The sequence below is a fragment of the Megascapheus bottae genome, chromosome 4, assembly GCF_031878675.1.
Source record: "Megascapheus bottae isolate mThoBot1 chromosome 4, mThoBot2.hap1, whole genome shotgun sequence".
Classification (NCBI taxonomy): Eukaryota; Metazoa; Chordata; class Mammalia; order Rodentia; family Geomyidae; genus Megascapheus; species Megascapheus bottae.
In genome coordinates, this window is record NC_143512.1 from 74,766,773 (window position 1) to 74,785,942 (window position 19,170).

General features: G+C 34.5%; 1 protein-coding gene across 1 annotated transcript in view; it reads left to right on the top strand.

Moving 5' to 3' along the window:
• Cdh18 (cadherin 18) overlaps window positions 1–19,170 on the top strand; it is a 355,549-nt gene that overhangs the window by 184,539 nt on the left and 151,840 nt on the right. Inside the window, exon 4 of the mRNA XM_090332102.1 lies at window positions 14,417–14,536. Within this exon, the coding sequence (XP_090188228.1) occupies window positions 14,417–14,536 (120 nt within the window). The remainder of the gene's footprint in view (window positions 1–14,416; window positions 14,537–19,170) is intronic.

Below are 19,170 nucleotides of genomic sequence, written 5' to 3' on the forward strand. Positions count from 1 at the left end.
ATAATTTAAGAGCCAGTTTTTAATGGTGTGCATAGAAAAAGGGAAATCTTCCAATTCTTTTCAATATTTTTGATGAATAACTATTTACCACTATTGCATCTATTAAAATATTCAGCACAGTAAATTTTGGAATTGTAATTCAGATAATGATTTAAACACAAGGAAAATTACAAATTACCACCCCTAATTGTTGCTCAATTAATATATGACTGAGCTTATATATTAATTTTATATATCATTCATATATATGAATTCTACTTAATGTTCATTATCAAGTGAAAATAGGATCAGTAAGATTAGTTACCAAATTATTCAATAAAAATCAAACCTTCATATCTAAGCATTCACACATCTTATTTATTTCAAAATAGTTGACAATCCTGGCAAATATTTCATACAATTTTTAAAATATACACATTGAATTAATACATTATGTCACCTTTTTTTTGACATTACTGGGGGCTTGAATCAGGGCCTGGCCACTGTTCCTGAGATTCTTTTGCTCAAGTCTAGAACTCTGTGACTTGTGCCACAACACCACTTCTGGCCTTTTATGTGAATGTAGTACTAAGAAATTGAAACCAGGGCTTCATGCATGCTAGGGGAGCACGCTGTCACTGTGTCACTTTCTGAAACTCACAAATCTAGTGAGCAGCCTAGAAGAAATTCATTCACACTCTCTGGCTGCAAAGACAGCCATGCAGTTAGTGATTCAGAATCCAGGATGGAGGTATCTTACTAACACCACATTTTGTGGTCTACATCTTTTATTTCATAACAGATTAATTTTTAAGGAACTAAAATTAAATTCAAGCCATTATGTTGTTTTTTTTTTTTTTTTTTTTTTTTTTGCCAGTTCCGGGCTTGAGCTCAGGACCTGAGCACTGTCCTTGGGCTTTCTCAAAGCTAGAGCTCTACCACTTCAGCCATAGCACCACTTCCAGCCTTTTCTAGGTATATGGGACTGAGGAATTGAACCCGGGTCTTCATGCATGCTAGGCAAGCATTCTACCACTACGCCGAACTCCCAACCCATCATATGATTTTTAAAAACTGTCTTTGTAAGATTTTAAAGCCAGTAGTTACAACTGTGGAGAAGTTTTATGCCAGTTTTGCCTCATGTATATGAATATTATTTTATAGATATTGTTGCACTATGCAAATTATTCTGAATTTGAATATTAACATAAAGGATTTTTAATGCAACATAAAAACATTTTACTCCATCTGAGTTAGTTAGCACTCCAACCTCTTGTAGATTTCTTGAGACAGCTAAATAGCTCTTGCAGCTGCTGGAGTCTTGGGGGAGATGGCAAATGTCCAACTCTCTCCCTCTGGATCCTGGTAACTATAACATAGAAACCAGCCTCAACAAATTTGTGCAGAGGTCTAGAATACCATTCATGCTTAGTATTTTCCAAAGATAAGATATAGAGAAAATATGATCATCTCTGTATGTTAGCATTACAGGCTGTTAGTGTGCACAGCAAAAACCAGAATTCCCTGCACTCCATCAATGGACTCACAACCTTTCGGCCAATCCTTTTCTACATTACAAAAACAAGACAGTAAATAATTTCTAAGAATGACCCTGATTGGTTGTTTCTAGGACTTGGATGAGTGCCAATGTATGCATTTTCAGCCTGTAGCACTACCTTATAGCTTTTGCATTCAAATTTGGTGCTCTTCCACTGCCTTCCTTTTTGTGTGGGAATTAGAGCTGAGGGTCTCATAAAGTTTCATGATCCAGCATTCTTCAAACCTTATGTCTCAGAACTCTATCTCCTGAATAGGTAGTATAAGCCAACAACCAGTACCTGAACTTTTTTTTTTTTCCTACAGAAGAGTACCGCATTTGATTAGATATGATTAGAATCATGACAATTCACATTTTAAAAAGTTCTGAGCATTTTTGTAGCATTCATTTCAAAGATGATGCCCTGAATTATTGAGGGTAGTCCAAGTTAATTTTATGTGATAATATATATAATATATATTATAATTTAGGGCTCTACAGCTTCTTGCTCTACATCATGTACTATATTATTGGGCCAGCTCTGATGGTTATCTTAATCCATTTTTATTACATTATTATAACTAAGGACCTAAGTTTGGGTATCACATAAAGAGAAGATCTTACGGTCTTTGCAGTTAAACGTGTAAGATCAAGGTGGCCCAATCTCTCTCATCCCTGGCAAGGGTGTCATGGTGGAAGGATCTAAAATAATGAGATCTCTGAGACTGGGGAGTCTGCCTGCTCTTCCTGTAGCGACTGTTTCCAGAGAACTGGCTAGGATCCTTCCACATTTACATTAATTCCTCACTAAGTCCCACTTCTGCAAGGTTACATTGCCTCTTGATACCAACATTTCAGGATCAAGCTTCCAGCCGCTAGCCTCTGGTGACACCCATAGGCCTCTTTAAACACAAGGAGTAGCTTTTTTGTCTTCTGTCAATTATCTTCTGAGTGCATCATCATTTCTATAACTTTACAACAGGTCTACCTGTAGCAGAACTGAGACTTTTAAATATAGCTGAACATTTTTCACAATAGAAAGTGTAAATGATCCATGACATACAATTACCCCTGCTTTTGAAGTCTGAGCCAGTGAAATATGTAGCACTATACAAATATGAATATAGAAGTATTTTTAAATTGGACTTAAAGCATGCATCATTATCTTACATAACACACAAAAAATGCCTCATAAGTGATTTAGTGATATTGGTAGGAATGTTATCATTCAAAACTTAATTTTGCTACTCAATAGCAAGATTAACTTTTTCTCTAAAATAATAACAGCACTCTGTGTGTGTGTGTGTGTGTGTGTGTGTGTGTGTGTGTGTGTGTGTGTGACTATACTAGAATTTCTGAATTTATAGGTTTGCTCTCATGGAGAGTTGGAATGTTTTATTGCCATTTCAAATTTGATTTTCTTGCTCTGTCAATTTTTTAAAATGTGCTTTATATCTAGACATTGTTCCAAGGCAAATCTTATTAGATTCCAGCACTAAAGTAAACTTCACCCCTTCTTTCTTTCACAAAGTGTCAGTTCTGTATGGAATGCATAAACACCATCTCTCCTGTAGTTGTTTTTTTTTTTTTCTTCCCAGTCCTGGGCTTGAACTCAGATCCTGAGCACTATCCTTGGACTTTGTCAAGACCAGAGCTCTACCACTTGAGCCTCAGTACTACTTCTGGCTTTTTTTTTCTATGTATGTGGTATCAAGGAATCAAACCTGGGTCTTCCTGCATGCTAAACAAGCATTCTACCACTAGGCCAAACGCCTCGGTCCTCCTGCACGTTCTTGAAATGCATCTTTCACTCACCATCACTTAAAAGTATTTGAAATTATAAGAGTATAGATGGCTTTAATGTATAACAGAATAAAATATTTATTTAATCAAAGTTATGACTATTATCTTATGAAGCATAGGTGCAAATGAAGCTTTAAAATTCCACATTCAGGTAAAGGAAGGGCACTTTACTTTGCTGCATAATTCTCGCAGGTCTGTTACTCTTGGAGATGTACTGAGATGTCTCAAATCTCCCTTGCACCTTCATGTTCCCTTCCAGGGGCTGCAACCCTGGCTTTTTTTTTCTAGGAGTTCTGTGTTGCAGAGCAACAAGGGATACCAGCTGTGATGACTTGATTGCACTGATTGTTGGGTCCTGATTTAGTTCTGCTCAGGCATCTCTAGAGCTTTCCATTGGACCTGTGCCAGGAACCTAGTAGCTGTTTAAAAATCATTAACCTTTGGGACATAATGTTCAGAAAGAGATCATTACAGAAAGGTCAGTCAGTACAGTGGCTCTACATGGGGCTTTAGTGAGCCCATGAGGAGAAACAGAGACACACAGGATCCTAAACTCACCCAACATTTTATTTTGTATTGTATTCCACTCAGAACTTCCCCCCATTATCATTATGTGTCTCTTTTGTCACAAACCAATCCATGACAATGATCACAACCATTTCCTTTGCTTCTGAGACTGTGGTCTGAGTTGCTATTCTGGAATCACAGGACCAGACTGTAATTATCTGGTAGTTAACTAAGTGCCATCCTGCCTAGCAGTACTGGGTGGCAAATGCTAAGTTCCTCTACAATGCTGGTTGCTGGGTGCTGACTCTAAGCTGGGATTAGAGTGTGGGCTCCCCTGTGTGGCTTTCTCTATCTGTATCCAAGGAAGCTGAGCTGCTTCACTTATATTCTCAAGGAAGGCTTTCCAGAGAGTAACTGTATAGCCCAAGGATTTAGAGGAGTCAACTGAGATTTGCTTAGCATTTGCCTTTTGGTTATTGTCACTTCCGCACTTGACATGTAACATTCTCTAAGTAATTATGAAGTCAATACATATCCATACTTCCCACTCAGGGTGATAACTCTGAGAAAGAGTCTTACTTTTTTGTTCAAATTCAACCACAAATGCACATTCCTACCTAGTTTATTTCTCAATGTGACCCAATGATTGCTATAGTACAATACATTTTTTTTTTCTGTAACTCACTTTTTTTTTCTTGTCACTTGCTTTCTGTGTAAGTGACCTGGACTGGGGATTGGCTTCCTCCTCCCACCACCGCCTTCCTTGTAACTTGGATTAGCAGCCTGTGCTTCCACTCCTGGCACTAAAATGGGATCCAAAGTGGAGGATTCGGATTCAGGTTATGGGCAGGAAATTTCCAGAGTGGACAGTGCATGAGACACATGGACATAACATGAACTGATTGTGGAGAATAGCAGTGCTTTTCAAAGAAAGAACATTGGTTTTTAAATAAACATAACTGAAAATTTTAAATTTTCCTGTTTACTCTGTCCTCTGTTTCATTTAAAATTCACTGCCTTGAGCTTTGAAATAACTTTGAATTGATATGTGATTATACCTAAGCCAATTAGGATACATTTTTATTTCAGTATCTTGTGTCCCTAATGAATTATATGAAACAAGTAGATAATACTTAAGGAAAATGTGAATCTGATGAAAAGATGAATCTGAACGGCTCTAGCAATGCTCTCAGACACATGAAGATGACCTTAATGTGATTTTTTTAATCTTTATCACATTAATTCTTGGGTCCAATTAATCTCATTAAAAATCCCTTTTTTATTTCTTCAAATTTACTGCCTGTACATATAAATTCCTCCTAATCTACCATTCCATGGCATTTCACTATTGGTAAGAGCTATTTTATTCTTTGGCTTTCCATTCCAATATGGACTTTTCCATTTACTGAAACATTTTCTGATATCTTTGAATTCCCCAATAATTCTTTTGTGAGCAATTTCTATGTTAACTATTTTTAAAAGTTGAAGCCTTACAGGTTCTAATCTTCTGCATGCTGATATCAAACCTGTCCATGGATGTAGAAAAAATCACCCAAAGGCTCCATGCTTCATTGAAAACTGAAAACATAATTTGCTTAGTTTGTAGAGGAACAGTTTAAAAAACTCTTCCTTGTTTTGGAACATTTAATTTAATAAGTTATCCAGATTATTTTCACAGTTTCAGTTCTGGTATGTGTGAAGACTTAGCTGGACAGATAAATGCTTATCGGGGGACAAATATCTTTTCTCATTTATCCCAGTGTGATGTTTTTAATTTTCTCAGAAAATTCAAGGCCTTGAAATCGTATTTTACAGTTTCAAATCTTTAAGAAATGCTCATGGTTTCCTTTGGAGCATAATTTCTGTGAGAAGATAAAAAGGAAATATATCACAACATATTGGGACAGTCCTTATTTTCCTCCTCAATAACTAGGGTAACTATTTCTAACCTGACATTGATTAATTTAAAACTGTGACCTGGATCATTTAAAACATCATCAACATAAAATATGCAGTATGTCTTTCTATAAATCAAAGGAAAAACAATAAAGTCTTATCGGATCACTAAGTTAGAAGTTTAAGTGTTTACATATAAATGATGCCTAGACAAAGAATGTGTCAGATCACACGATATTCAATGTTTCTGTCCATTGAAGTCTCAGATGTGCTTGGATTGGTTATTAAATAATTCTAACACACAAGTTCTTATATCTATCACCTGAAAAGACAATAAGGAAACAATGGTCTTTGATCCCCTCTTATATATTCTATTGATGGATTAGCTATTTAAAATAAGAGAAGTACAGCAATGCTGTAATTAATTAATTAATATTTCTTGTGACATTTCCCTGTAGAAAATCAGACTCAAAGGTTCTTTGTATGCATGTGTGTGTGTGTGTGTGTGTGTGTGTGTGTGTGTGTGTGTGTGTATGTGTGTTTGGGAGGGGGGTCATGGGGCTTGAACTCGCCTGGGAATTATCCCTCAGCTCTTCAGTTCAAGGCTACTGTTCTACCCTAGAGCCAAACCCCACTTCCCATTTTCTAGAGGGAAATGTTCTTTTCTATTTTTTTTATTTCAATGTATAGAGGGGTTACAGATATATTCACCAGATAGAAGGTGCATTACTTCTCACAAATTGATATCCCTTCTTATGTTTTTGTCCCCATTTCACTCCCCTACCCTCGCCCCTCATTTTTCCCCTCCAATTTCAAATAAACAAGTAAACATCTATATAATACACCAGGTGATAAAGTGAGATATTGTAACAATATGAGAATAACCAAAGGGCAACACACCAGAAGAGAGAAAAGCATAATACATAAAGAATAACAGGCACTTATAATTAAGCTCTTGTTTCCATATCCTGGAGGTCCATTAACTTGGCCTTATCCTATGTGGCCTTATGTATCTAACGTTTAAGGGTTTAAGCTATTGTAATCATCTGCTAGGAGAGTTCTAGATGTGTACTAAGTATTACAGATGAGGGACACCATTGAGCCTATGTTCCTTTGGGTCTGGCTTACTTCACTTAATTTTTAAAATTATGTCTTTACTCTTTCAAAGATCTGTCATGTTGCATTGGTTAGCTCTTTGAACCAATGCAACAGTGATATTAATAAGACAATATGTTGGAAGTGTACTGTACCACCTGTGGGGTTGGGGAAAGAAAAGTATGCAAAAAATGAGGGAGGGGGTAATAGGTCAAAAGATATGTACTCATTCCCTTATGTATATAATTGTAACCCCCCTGTGGATTACTTTGAAAATAAAATAAATTTTAAAAAGACAAAGAATAAAAAAGATGTCATGTTATATATATATACAATTGTAAATAAGATATACATTTCATAATACATAAAATTTCCATGAATAATTTCATGGAAATTATGGAAACATAAGAATAGATTAGTTTGAACAAAAAGATGATGTAAAACAGAAGGAAAATAAGTTTTTCAGAAATGAAAGGACTTGAAAATCTTTACCAACTTTGTGTTACAGAAAGACTAAAATTTTCTTATAATCATACAGCAGAAGTATTTATTATGAACTTAACTTTAGCTAAGTAGTGTAGACAAGTGTTTCATATATTAGACACAGAGAGTAGAAAATGAAGGAATTTTGAAAAGGCTGTTTCTAAAATGACTGACATACATCACAAAAATAACTGGTTGGATATTTTGAGAAGTATTTAAATGTATAAACATCACATACCAATGAATTAGATTTTTTTCATTATAGAAAACATTTTACTTAGAATACAATCCAAAAATTTCTAGAACATCTATGTCTCAGATCTGCTGAATGAGTGAATTTGTTAAACTAAAATATACATCCAGATTCACACTTAAAAGCACTGTGGCTCAAATGAAACAGAGCTAGCCTTGAGCAAAAAAGCTCAGGGACAGCACTGAGAGCATTTAGGCAATAAGTTCCATCCTAAGGGCTGCCCTCCTTCTCCCTCCCCTCCCCACCACACACACACACACACACACACACACACACACACACACACACACACACACACAGTAGAGTAGGGTGATAGCCTTGAGCTGAAGAGCTGAGGGACAGTGTCCAGGCTGAGTTCAAGCCCCATGACCCACAAATATACATATATATATATATATATATACAAATGTACATATGTATATATAGAGAGAGCAGCTTGTCCTTTGACAGTAAATATGAAGTATAAAGTGGCCTCTCCCCAGGTAGAAATGACCAATCTGACATTATCCATCATCAAGGAACACATAAAAGAAAACAGCGTGACAATTTGAAACTATTAAAATCAACAGAATAAGACCCAGTGAGGCAAGGAAACAGAAAAATGGTCACAGGGACATTTTTCAAAATAGATGGAGTGGGCTCGAATTCCATAAACTTTTTGAATCTCAGTATGACATATTTATAAAATGGTGGCATAATTGTATGAATACAGCAATGATTAATTTGTAAATTATGTAGTTTATAAGGAGACTTTCCTGCCGTCATTGACGTTCAATACTTACCATGTTTCTCTTTGTCCATTCAAGGAAGGTACTTGGATACACAGTTCAGCTTACTCAGAAATTAGCAAAAACCATGATATAAATGCATTGTAATAATGCAGTTTTAATATTGAAATTCCATGAGTACTTGGATACATAGCTCTATTTCAGTTTTACTCAGAAATTAGCAAAAACCATTATATAAATGTATAGTAATAATGAAGTTGTAATGGTGATGTTTCATACGATGTATCATAAGAATTATTGCATATGCATACATATGTATAAATGAAGATATATTTGTTTCAAAAATCTTACCACTGTTGAATAAATACTGCTTTATTAAATTACACCTTCAGTAGAATGCAGGGTTATTGCTTTGTTGATGAGAGCACAGTCCTGTGCAGAATGAAATTCAAGTTATATCTTCGTGACTATTACTTTTTTACAGTGCCTGGGAAAAATCTTCTGAGAAATAAGTCCTAGGAGATTCTTTCATAGAGGTATTCTCAGCCTCCATAAATCTTCAGCTTATTTTTACTCAATGTCCTTGTTCAACACAGGTTCTCCTGAGATTTTAGCAGAGTTGTGAACTCTGACAAGTCATGCGTAGCAATTGGCAATCTCAGAGAGTGTTTGCTTGGTATTCAAATGCCTTATTAAATATTTCAAATTGGTCTTTAGAGACATTCAAGGTAGTCCACTCATGCTGCTCATTGATATGCAACTTCATAAAAACATGTGCAATTTATAAAGCAGCAGTCCATAAAGAATCCAAGAAAACGGTGACAGCGCAATTCTCAGATGAAACAGACTTAAGTTGTATTGTAGAAAAGATATTTTTAAAGCTGTTTTATATACTTAAATCTTCTTTTATATTTGTCTAAAATATCAGCTGAAAGGCACTATAATCTCTAGCTTGGGAACAGATAAGGGTGAACCATAGGAAATATTGAATACAAAATATTGTATAACAAATGGCAGCTGTGATTTCAAAATGCAGTATTTCTTTGGCTATTATTTTCCATAGTTATATTGGTTTATGCAATGAACATTTCTGCCCATATTTGTAAGTTTCCTTTTTTTATATTTTTGGTGGTACTGGGATTTATCCTTAGGGATTTCTTAATAGGCATTTGCTCTACCATTTAAGATATGCTCCAAATCCTTTCTGCTTTGCTTAAACAAACTCTTGCATTTTATCTATGCTTGCCTAGATTATCATTCTCTGAATTGCAATTACCTTGCAGCTTGGATAATAGGAAAATGCTTCCAATACCAGATTATGTGTTAACGTGCGGTCTTGCTCATTTTTTTTTAATGCAAACTAGCTTAGAGATGGTATCCTCCAGATATCTTCCTCCTTAGTAGCTGAGACTGCATTCATGAGCTATTACACGAAGCCAATTCAGGTTGTCTTTAATAGGTAGCAAGAAATGTAGGGGAGTTGCTATTGATTTATTATCTAGTAATCAAATCCTCATATCCAAGGGGAAAAACAAACAAATGAACATTCCTGATTCTTCTTTCTGTACACTGGTAGAATTATAGAATTTTAAACATTACCTTGCAGGTTTGCATTTGGAAGTCTAATATTTTCTAAGATGACAGCTTCTCTTTCTTTTGTTTTCATAAATTTTGACTCATGTCTTGGATAAGTCTGGTGGTCTCTTCTGGGAGATTATTTTCATATATAGACCAACCCTGTTTAGTTACCCTGTTTAAACTCTATTTAACCTTTTACAAGAAATATTTTTTCATGAAAATCACTTACGCAATTTAGAACTCTATTTTTTAAAATGTGACTGAGCAGACTACTCACAGGATTTGATATTTAAAAAGAGAAAACCTGAATTCCTAACTACTATATTCTGCTACTACTGTAGTAGAATGTAAGAGACTGAATGGCTTAAGCAACTAACATTATTGATCACAGATCTGGAAAAAGTTAACCTCAAAGTCAAGGAAGCAGCACATTCAGTCTCTTTTGGTGGTCAAGAGTTCCTGGTTCCAGGAAGCTCATGATCCTACACAACTCTTTTTTCATATATTTTTATTTCAATTAATAGAAGGATCACATTATATTCACCAGATAGAAGGTGCATTACTTCACAAACACTGATATCTTTTCTCATGTCTTGGTCCCCATTTCCCTCCCTCCACCCCACCCTTCATCTTGCTTTCCCCCTTCCCTATCCTATTTCAAATAACGATATATATATATATATAATATATATATCAGATAACAAGGTGAAATACTGTAACAATATAACTATGGACAGCAGAAGAGATGAGAGATAACATAGTACATTAAGGACAACAATCACTCATTATATGGCTTTTGTTTCTATATCCTGGAGGGCCTTTCATTTAGCATCATACTATATGGCCTTACCTACACAACTTTTATATGACTCTAATCTCACTCCTGAGGACCAATCCCCATGCAAGGCCCTACACCCCAAATCATCAAATTAGGCATGAGGATTTTAACATTTTGAAGAAATCCAATTTCATCTACAGTAATAATGACTAAAAATAAATATTTCTGTAACCTAAAAGAACTTCTGCAAGCACTAATTCAGATTATAAAATAATATTTTTAAACTGTCTTTTTCAAATAAATAAGAAATTCAGAAATTAATATTCCTCCCGATGAGAACTTTGAAGGTTTCCCCAGTCGTTGGTTTGGATGCTGTATTTTCTAGCAGGCTGAATTTTGTTAGGACAGGTTGTAGCCACACCTGACCTCTCTGGGTCCTACAATCTGTTATACTCAAAATTGCATCCTGACGTCTTCACACTCCAACAGAAGATAGTGAAAGAAGTAATTTGCTCATCTTTATTTGATATACAAATAGAATTTGTGAATCCCTGTGAAATGCACTATTCACTGTCTCGCATAGCTAGCTGTTAACATCCATACAGTAGTACCAGGATAGAGTATTATATTTTTTCTCTGTTCTGTTCCCTTCCCTTTTACTGACTAAAGAACATTTACTCAGTTGATACCAGCATCGTACCCTTTTTTAAATTTTGTCCCTGTCTCCATCGTTGTTTCACTTCTTGTTTACATTCCCATCCTTATTTAACAAGAGTGGAATTTGATAGACATCTCATTCTATGCCTAACAACTCTTTAGTTCATGAAAAATCCAGCCTATCACAGCAAGTGAAGTGTAATCTTAAAACTTGTCTCTGTCAGCTCTTTCCACATGACTTTTTCAGGACCTACTTTTTATTCATTAAAAACTACTTTGGCTTAAATCAGTATTTTAGGGCTAAAGCTTCTTAAATAGCTGTGTGTTTAATTGTGTGTGTGTGTGTGTGTGTGTGTGTGTGTGTGTGTGTGTGTGTTTCTAGACCAAAAATACCTGAGAGAAAGAACTAATAGAGGAAATCTTCCTTTGGTCAGTTATCCCTTCGGTGTCAGGTATTTTAGGTCATCACCTGCTGGTTCTGTCTGAAGAAAAATAGGCTTAGTCATCAGTCTAGTGAAGCAGAATAGCCAATCTCATTAGGAAAGGAAGCAGAAAGATAAACAGGAAGTGATCAAGTCAAAGTCATTCATGGAACAGCCTGGCCTGCCTTATAGTAGTTCATTGAGCTACAATCAATGGACCATTTCACTGAGGACATTAGCTCTCACCAGATTCAATAATCTCTCAAGGATTGGATTTGCTTTCTTAGGACCAGGACTTCAAACTAAGATAATTTGCAAGAGATATTTTCTAACAAATGACAACTAGTTGGTTGAATGAATGATAAACTTGGTGTATGTCAGGAAATATTACAGTCTATAATATTCAGTAGTTACAATAACCATAGTTAATAATGGACCAGAAAGTCTGTATTTAACCAATTCTCACAAACTAAGTTTGAATTTGTTTTAACCCAGCTAGAAAGTTTAGAGATATTTTGATAGCTCTGAGAGCTATATATTTCATTTTTTGACATCATCATACATTCTATTTGTAAGAAAAGAAATATGAAGAGTATTTGAATGCTTTATTTAATTACAGTGGTAATATCTTTAAAATATTTAACCAGAGTATTGAATGCCACACTCAGTATCATTTAGACTTACTTTGTTTTGCTTGTATCAATTTATGTGAAGTCCATATATTTCCATTTCCTTATATGTAGATCCATATACAGCACAATTTTTGAAAACTTTACTGAACAAGAATCTCTCTTGGCATTTTCTACCCTCACCCCCATTCTGTTCCTGTACCCAGACCTAATGATAAATGTCTGACTGATTTCTACATACATTAAATCATACATCATTACCATGATAAACTAAAGCTTTATCAAAATTGTTGCATTTGTCAGTATGCAGTTTATTCTTGTATTTATTGTTGAATAGTGCTTTTTCGCAGAAAATGCAAAATAGTTTGCTTTGGACAAGACACATTGAAGGTTTTTGTTTTGGGTGCCATTATTTTGAACAAAGTGGCCATGAGTATTCATAAACATTTTTTCATATATTTCTTACTACAATTAGTAGAAGGGTTACATTATATTCACCAGATAGAATAAATAAGTTTTTATGTGAATGCAGGTTTGTATTTTTTTATATAAATACTCAGCACAGTTTGCAGTCTTATTGGTGTTTTGATTTCCAACTTCAATTTATACATGAACCAATTTCTCCACATTCTTACATGCAATATGCCAGCATTATATTTTATTATTCTATAATTTGTAATAACTTTCAGATGTAATGCAATATTTCTCATATGTCTGGAGATAGTTGCAAATTATATTCCTTTATAGAATATAAGACAGTAACAAAAAATATTGTTAGGAATTCAAGTACATCTTAGTGAAGATTATATTTTGAATTTATCTTAGATTTTTAAAACTTCTGAGATTCCTTGATGATACAGACAGAGTAAGCTTTCCTTAAGGTTGCATATAAATTTTAACACAGATGTTCAGAATGTATAATTAAACATGGTTGAAATTAAAATTTGAAAATTGTCTGTAGTTTTATACTCCAACTTACAAAATGATGTTAATGTTACATGCAGAATAAATTAATTGTAAAACTATTTTTGTTAGATACGTAACTCAGAATTTTACAACTATGCACTACTCATCACTAGGTCATAAAGTACACTTAATCAATAACTGAGACCTCTTATCCCACTAATTATCCAATACTATTGCAAAACTCTTAATTGACAGCCATCACTTTATCCTTACGTTCCACTTTTTTATGGAATGAGTAAAATACAATAAAGCTGTATTTAATTATGCATGCTGTGCAACCAACGCAAGCACTTTCAGTATATTTTCATCCCTCAATGTATTGTTAGTTTATAAAATGTTTTACAGTTCATCTTTATGTTAAAATGTCTATTCCTATTAACATATATGGGCCCTTTCTTTATAATTGTGTCTGTATTGTGTAGAAGTCACAAAAGAGAGAGTTCAGTATAAGGGACTAATTCTGACATTCTTTAACACTCCAGCTAAGGAGAGAAAGTGGGAGAAAATTGTGGAAGAGGTAACAATGTTAACGAAGTGATATACCCACTACCTCATGAATGTAACTGTATCCTCTCTGTACATCACCCCATCAATAAAATAAAACCCACTCCAGCTAAGAAGTAACAATACCAAAAATTGTAGAAAGTGATTTGAATGTGCCATTTTGATGTCACTGCTATCTGAATGTCAGCTTACTCATCTCCTCATCTTATTCACACACCAGGCCATCTCCAGTTTTCGAATAATTCTGTACACTCACAGTAGCCTTCATGTAGTAACAGTCAATACCAATCTGATTTATGAACTTCGATCCAAAGCTATTCTAGTTGTACCAGGGTCAAAAAGACCTTTTATAGCACCATCACCACACAGAGTCACATTCAAGCATCTCAGAATCAATGTCCTATATTCAATTGTTTCAGGGCCATTGAAGGCAGGGAATGAAAATAAGTGGTATATGTAATACACAAGTTTGATTTAAATTCAATTGAATTTAGTAGCATTCTAGCTCTTCGTCAATATTTAAACATACCTGTTTCTGTATTCAAATTAGCCATTCACAAAATGCCATTGTGCACTAAAATGTGTTTTCCTGAATGCACAGGTACCTCTGTTCTACAGGTGACAGCTACTGATGCAGATGACCCAACTTATGGGAATAGTGCCAGAGTGGTGTACAGCATTCTCCAGGGACAACCTTACTTCTCTGTGGATCCCAAAACAGGTCAGTGTACTTACCCACAACTTTTTTTTTCTGAAAGTATTTCTGGCAATAAAATGCATTGTTTCTATGTACAGCTGCTTATTAGATATTGACAGTTAGCACCTTTAGATCTGTGCTTGAGCTGGGTGCAGGGTGGCAAACATTTCCTGCTACATAAAAGGCAGAGATCTGCAGATTCTTTATTTGAAACCAGCAGAAGGAAGGTTTTAGAGACTTAGCTTCAGCAAATAAGCCACGTATGATGGTATGTGTTTTTATTGTCAGCTAAGAAGAAACAGAGTTCTCTAAAGAATTCTGCTCTTTATATGTTTCCAGTTTGCAAGTTTATTTCCAGTTTTCATCAGAAGAAAGTTAATCCAACTAAAGTAATTTAATTTCCTAAGCACCCTCTCAGGACCTTAATTGTACTGGTTTATATTTGCTGTTTAGTTATTTGTTTTCCATCATCTGTTTGCAAGAGACCTTACTGGGTTATGTACTTTTTATCTTTCTCAAAATGTTCTAAAATGAGAGCCAATTGCCAGGATTAGATTCCAAACATGTTGCTAAAATCTTTGCATTCCAAAACTAAATAAGAAAGACTTCAAACAGCTGCAGCCATAGAAGGAAGATTATACATATATTTTTATTTATTATAACATATTAATCCTAGAATAAGATTAATCATTATCTTATCATTAAAGTTGACATTTGAAAGTATTAAAGGATAAAATAAGATTGAAGATGAATATGTGACATACAAATTCTGTTAGTTCCACTATATTGCTAAGTAATTACAAAAAACATCATTTTATCCTAGAAACCAACGTAGTCGAAGTGTCTATAATTGTTTATATACATTCGTGGCCTGGTGGAAGAGCTTACAATGAGTTGAAAAGCTTAATGTCTTTAGTTGATATTGCAGTTACACCTTTTCTTAAACTGTTATCCTGCCTAATGAATCATGAGGACCCATTGAAATATGTCCAACTACTCAGGCCAGAAGGGAACCAAGTGTTTGAAAAGATAGTTCAAAATGCAAATGTATCAGTTACAGAGTTATTTTAGAAAGTGTTAAGAGGGGTTATAACATAAAATACTAATTGCTGTCTTGACACAATTAACTTTTTTATTGGCAATTTGTGCTTAAATATGCTATTACTATGAAGCTAGACATAATCGGAAGTAAAGCATTTGACCCACTCTGTGTTAAAAAGTAATGAATACAATCCAAATAATCACAGTGAAAATTAAAGAGTCTATTGTTGTGAATGAAATGTTGTATAACAGTTGGAATAGTAATTATTTATAAACATATTTTTGTGACATTACTTAATTCTGTCATTCTGATTGGAGAGACTCTATATTAAGATGTGTCCAATTACTTTTTACTGAAAATCCATGGTAACAAATCATATGTTTGACTAAGATTAGTATTTGAATTGCCTTTTTATGATATATGAAAAAATACACTTTGGTGTGTGCCATCATGTTCTAATTATCAGCTTCCAAAAACTGTGGTTCTTAGTTATGTAACCCATATGAGGACTGCCATGTCCAAATGAATGAATTAGGTTCACATCAACTAATCATACTTCATCAAATTTATTATATATTAATTATTTTATATCAAAATCTCATTCATAAATTAAGTAAAATGCAAGTGTTATTTCCATTCTAAGTAAACATGAGGTAAGTATGGCATGGTGTTGTCCAGCTATATAATAAAAGTCCCCCTATTGGGAGGTATGGAGGACTATGGCACCTAAATCAGAGATACACCCAGTTTCTTGTTACATTCATGTAATAAGAGCATGTTTGTGAAGTGGGTAAGTAAGGTGACCTTTCACCATTGATGAAAACAAAGAAGTCTGCATGTCTATGAGGTAATCTGCAAAGTGAGAAAGTCTTATATTGTAAAAGAGAAAAGGAAAGGAGGAAACGTTTTCAATGGTACTTGTTTTCTGACCTACCGCAAACACCAATCTTTGGCTCCGAGTATACAGTTTCAACATCATTCAATCTATATCAGTTTGTTCAAGATTTCCATGTCTCATTGACAATTTTAAAATTTCTGACAGATATTGACAGGTAAAATGTGAAGTTGCTACACGAACTGGTTTCTTCAGCTTAGGTCAAGCAATCATACGTGTAAGCGGTGTCTTTAGGTACAAAATGGAAAGATTGCATATAATCCTGGTGTGTAGCTTTTACCTGCAAATGAAAGTGTGTTTGAAAGTCACTACTTTGCTCTCATTTGATATTCTCTGCACTAGCCTTTTTATAGTCATTGGCTTAGGAAATATTTCATGTTTTTTTGCTAAAACATAAAAGGTATATTGTAGCCTATTTCACACAGTGTGTTCTATCCTCCTGATGTTCAGTTAATTAAAGAAAAAATAGGATACTGGATGCTGATGTTAAGAAGACAATACTTTATTGGCTATTAAATTCAGAAGAATATTTTATTTATTGTGTTTATAATGTGAATTGTGGTGATTATTATGAGTGAGAGTAAATATTAAAAACTTAAGTGTGTAAACTGTGGAAAATTAATAACACTGTCCATGATGGTTGGTTTTTTTGTTGGTTATTGAGCTGTTGAGACCCTGAGCTCTTTTGCTCAAGGCTAATGCTACCACTTTCTGCCACAGCACCGTATCTTGTTTTCTGGTGGTAAATATATCTATAAGTATATGTCTAAACTAAAGAGATTTAAACAGAGGATTTAAATTCTGATTTCTTTTTTTGCCTCACAAAAGTCTCATCACCTTCTCTTTTTGAACCACATTTCCTGGATACTATTTGTCATTATGTTTTTGAGGGCTCGGTAGAAACTCATACATTATTTCCCAAAAGCATGAGAATCATCTTTGACTTCACTTTTGTTCATTGAGAGATAAAGGAATTTAGTCCTTCATTGAGGTATGTGTGTGTGCATGTGTGTGTGAGTGTGTGGTTGTGCATATGTGCGTGCATGTGTCATATTTATATAACCTTCCTCCTGAATCACAGGATTTGAATCGCAAGATATCTGGTAGGATAGTGACATGGCCCATATCCTAGACCTTTGTGTGACCAAGTTATCCTTCCCAGAGAAGCTTCAAGTACATAGGTTTATGAACACAGGTAGAAGTCAACTGAAAGTCAATTGATAGATAGGCTTGCAAAAGATCTGCAGGTAGTTATCATTCTTAGTTTGTGCAACATTCATATGAAGCAGGATAAAGAGATGAGCATGTTGTGAATAAACAAAAAAAAACCTTTGATCTATGGAAAACCTTAAAAATTTTAAGGGAAAGCATTGGAACCCTTATGTGTAATGTATATTTATCACAGTGTTATAATATTTTACTCAAAGGTGAAGATACATAATAAATTGGAGCATCACCACAGTTATGGGCTTCAGCTGATATTTGGAGCCTTTATTTGTGCATTGCTTTCTTGAATAAACATTGATGGCTCTCTCTCTGTGTCATTTCCTCTCGTAATGGAGCACTGATGGCACGAATTTGCTGTCACAGCTCATTCACACTCAAAATATTCAATCTCCCTGAACATCATCATTTGACAACACACTGGGTAGCAGCATTATGACTGTCACAATGGCTCATACCTGTGTGTATTCACTCATCCTTCCAGATGCATGTGAGCCAGTCTCCAAGTATCTGCTTGCCTGGCTTACTGGCGGGTTTGTAAGCCCGTTAGGGAAAGACCACTTTGACACACTTTGCTGGCTGGCTACCTTTGACCTCATTGGTCTTCACAAAACTTAACTTAAATTCAAGGAAATAGCACTACTTTTGGTCACAGAATTGTAGTTTAGAGCAACATGTTCTCATGAGATTTTCTCTGTACATATAACACTTTTTAGGGCTATAATTTGCCATATCTATTTTATCTCAAGGTTTGTCTCAGTTCTCACATTTATAAAACTTCTTGAGAAAATTGGAAATTACAATTCTTCAGTGAGAAAAAGAAAACTGTGGAGAGATTTGCAGGGAAATAGAATACTCAATGAACTAGTGAAGTGAATTTTCGGTGCTAAATTGGTAGTTTGTTCCTCTACTTACTTTTAAAATAACATTCTAAATCAACAATTTTGATACTTTATGTAATATTTCTCTTAAATCAAACATCAAAGTAATTTAAGAAATTTATCATGGGCTTCAATGTTGGATATTAAGAAAAGTAATTCATTCCTTTTGAGTTTTTATTTCATCACCTGTGAAATGCAAAGCCACAGCAGAAATGCAAACCATGCAATATCACCATGGATATTAGGTATAATATATTCAAAATACCATGGAAACACCCTTATATTTTCTTGGAAGTAACTATTTATATATTTCCTCTGACATTCTTATTTATATTTCTAAATTGTCAATATGAATAAACAAATTTTTTGAGAGTAAGCACAAAGAATTTGCCTTGGTTTTACTATTCCTCCATCTTTCTTATATTACATTAGAATAAGTTATTAAAATGTCTGTTGACAATTTGTGTTATGCATTAATATCAAGATGACATGAATGTACATTCCTCACCTTGCTGAAACTTTAATTCTTTTGTTTTTTCACATTGGTCTGCATATGCTTTTCAACTTATATGCAAATATAGCATGTATATGCTGCCACTTGGTTTGCAACATGTTA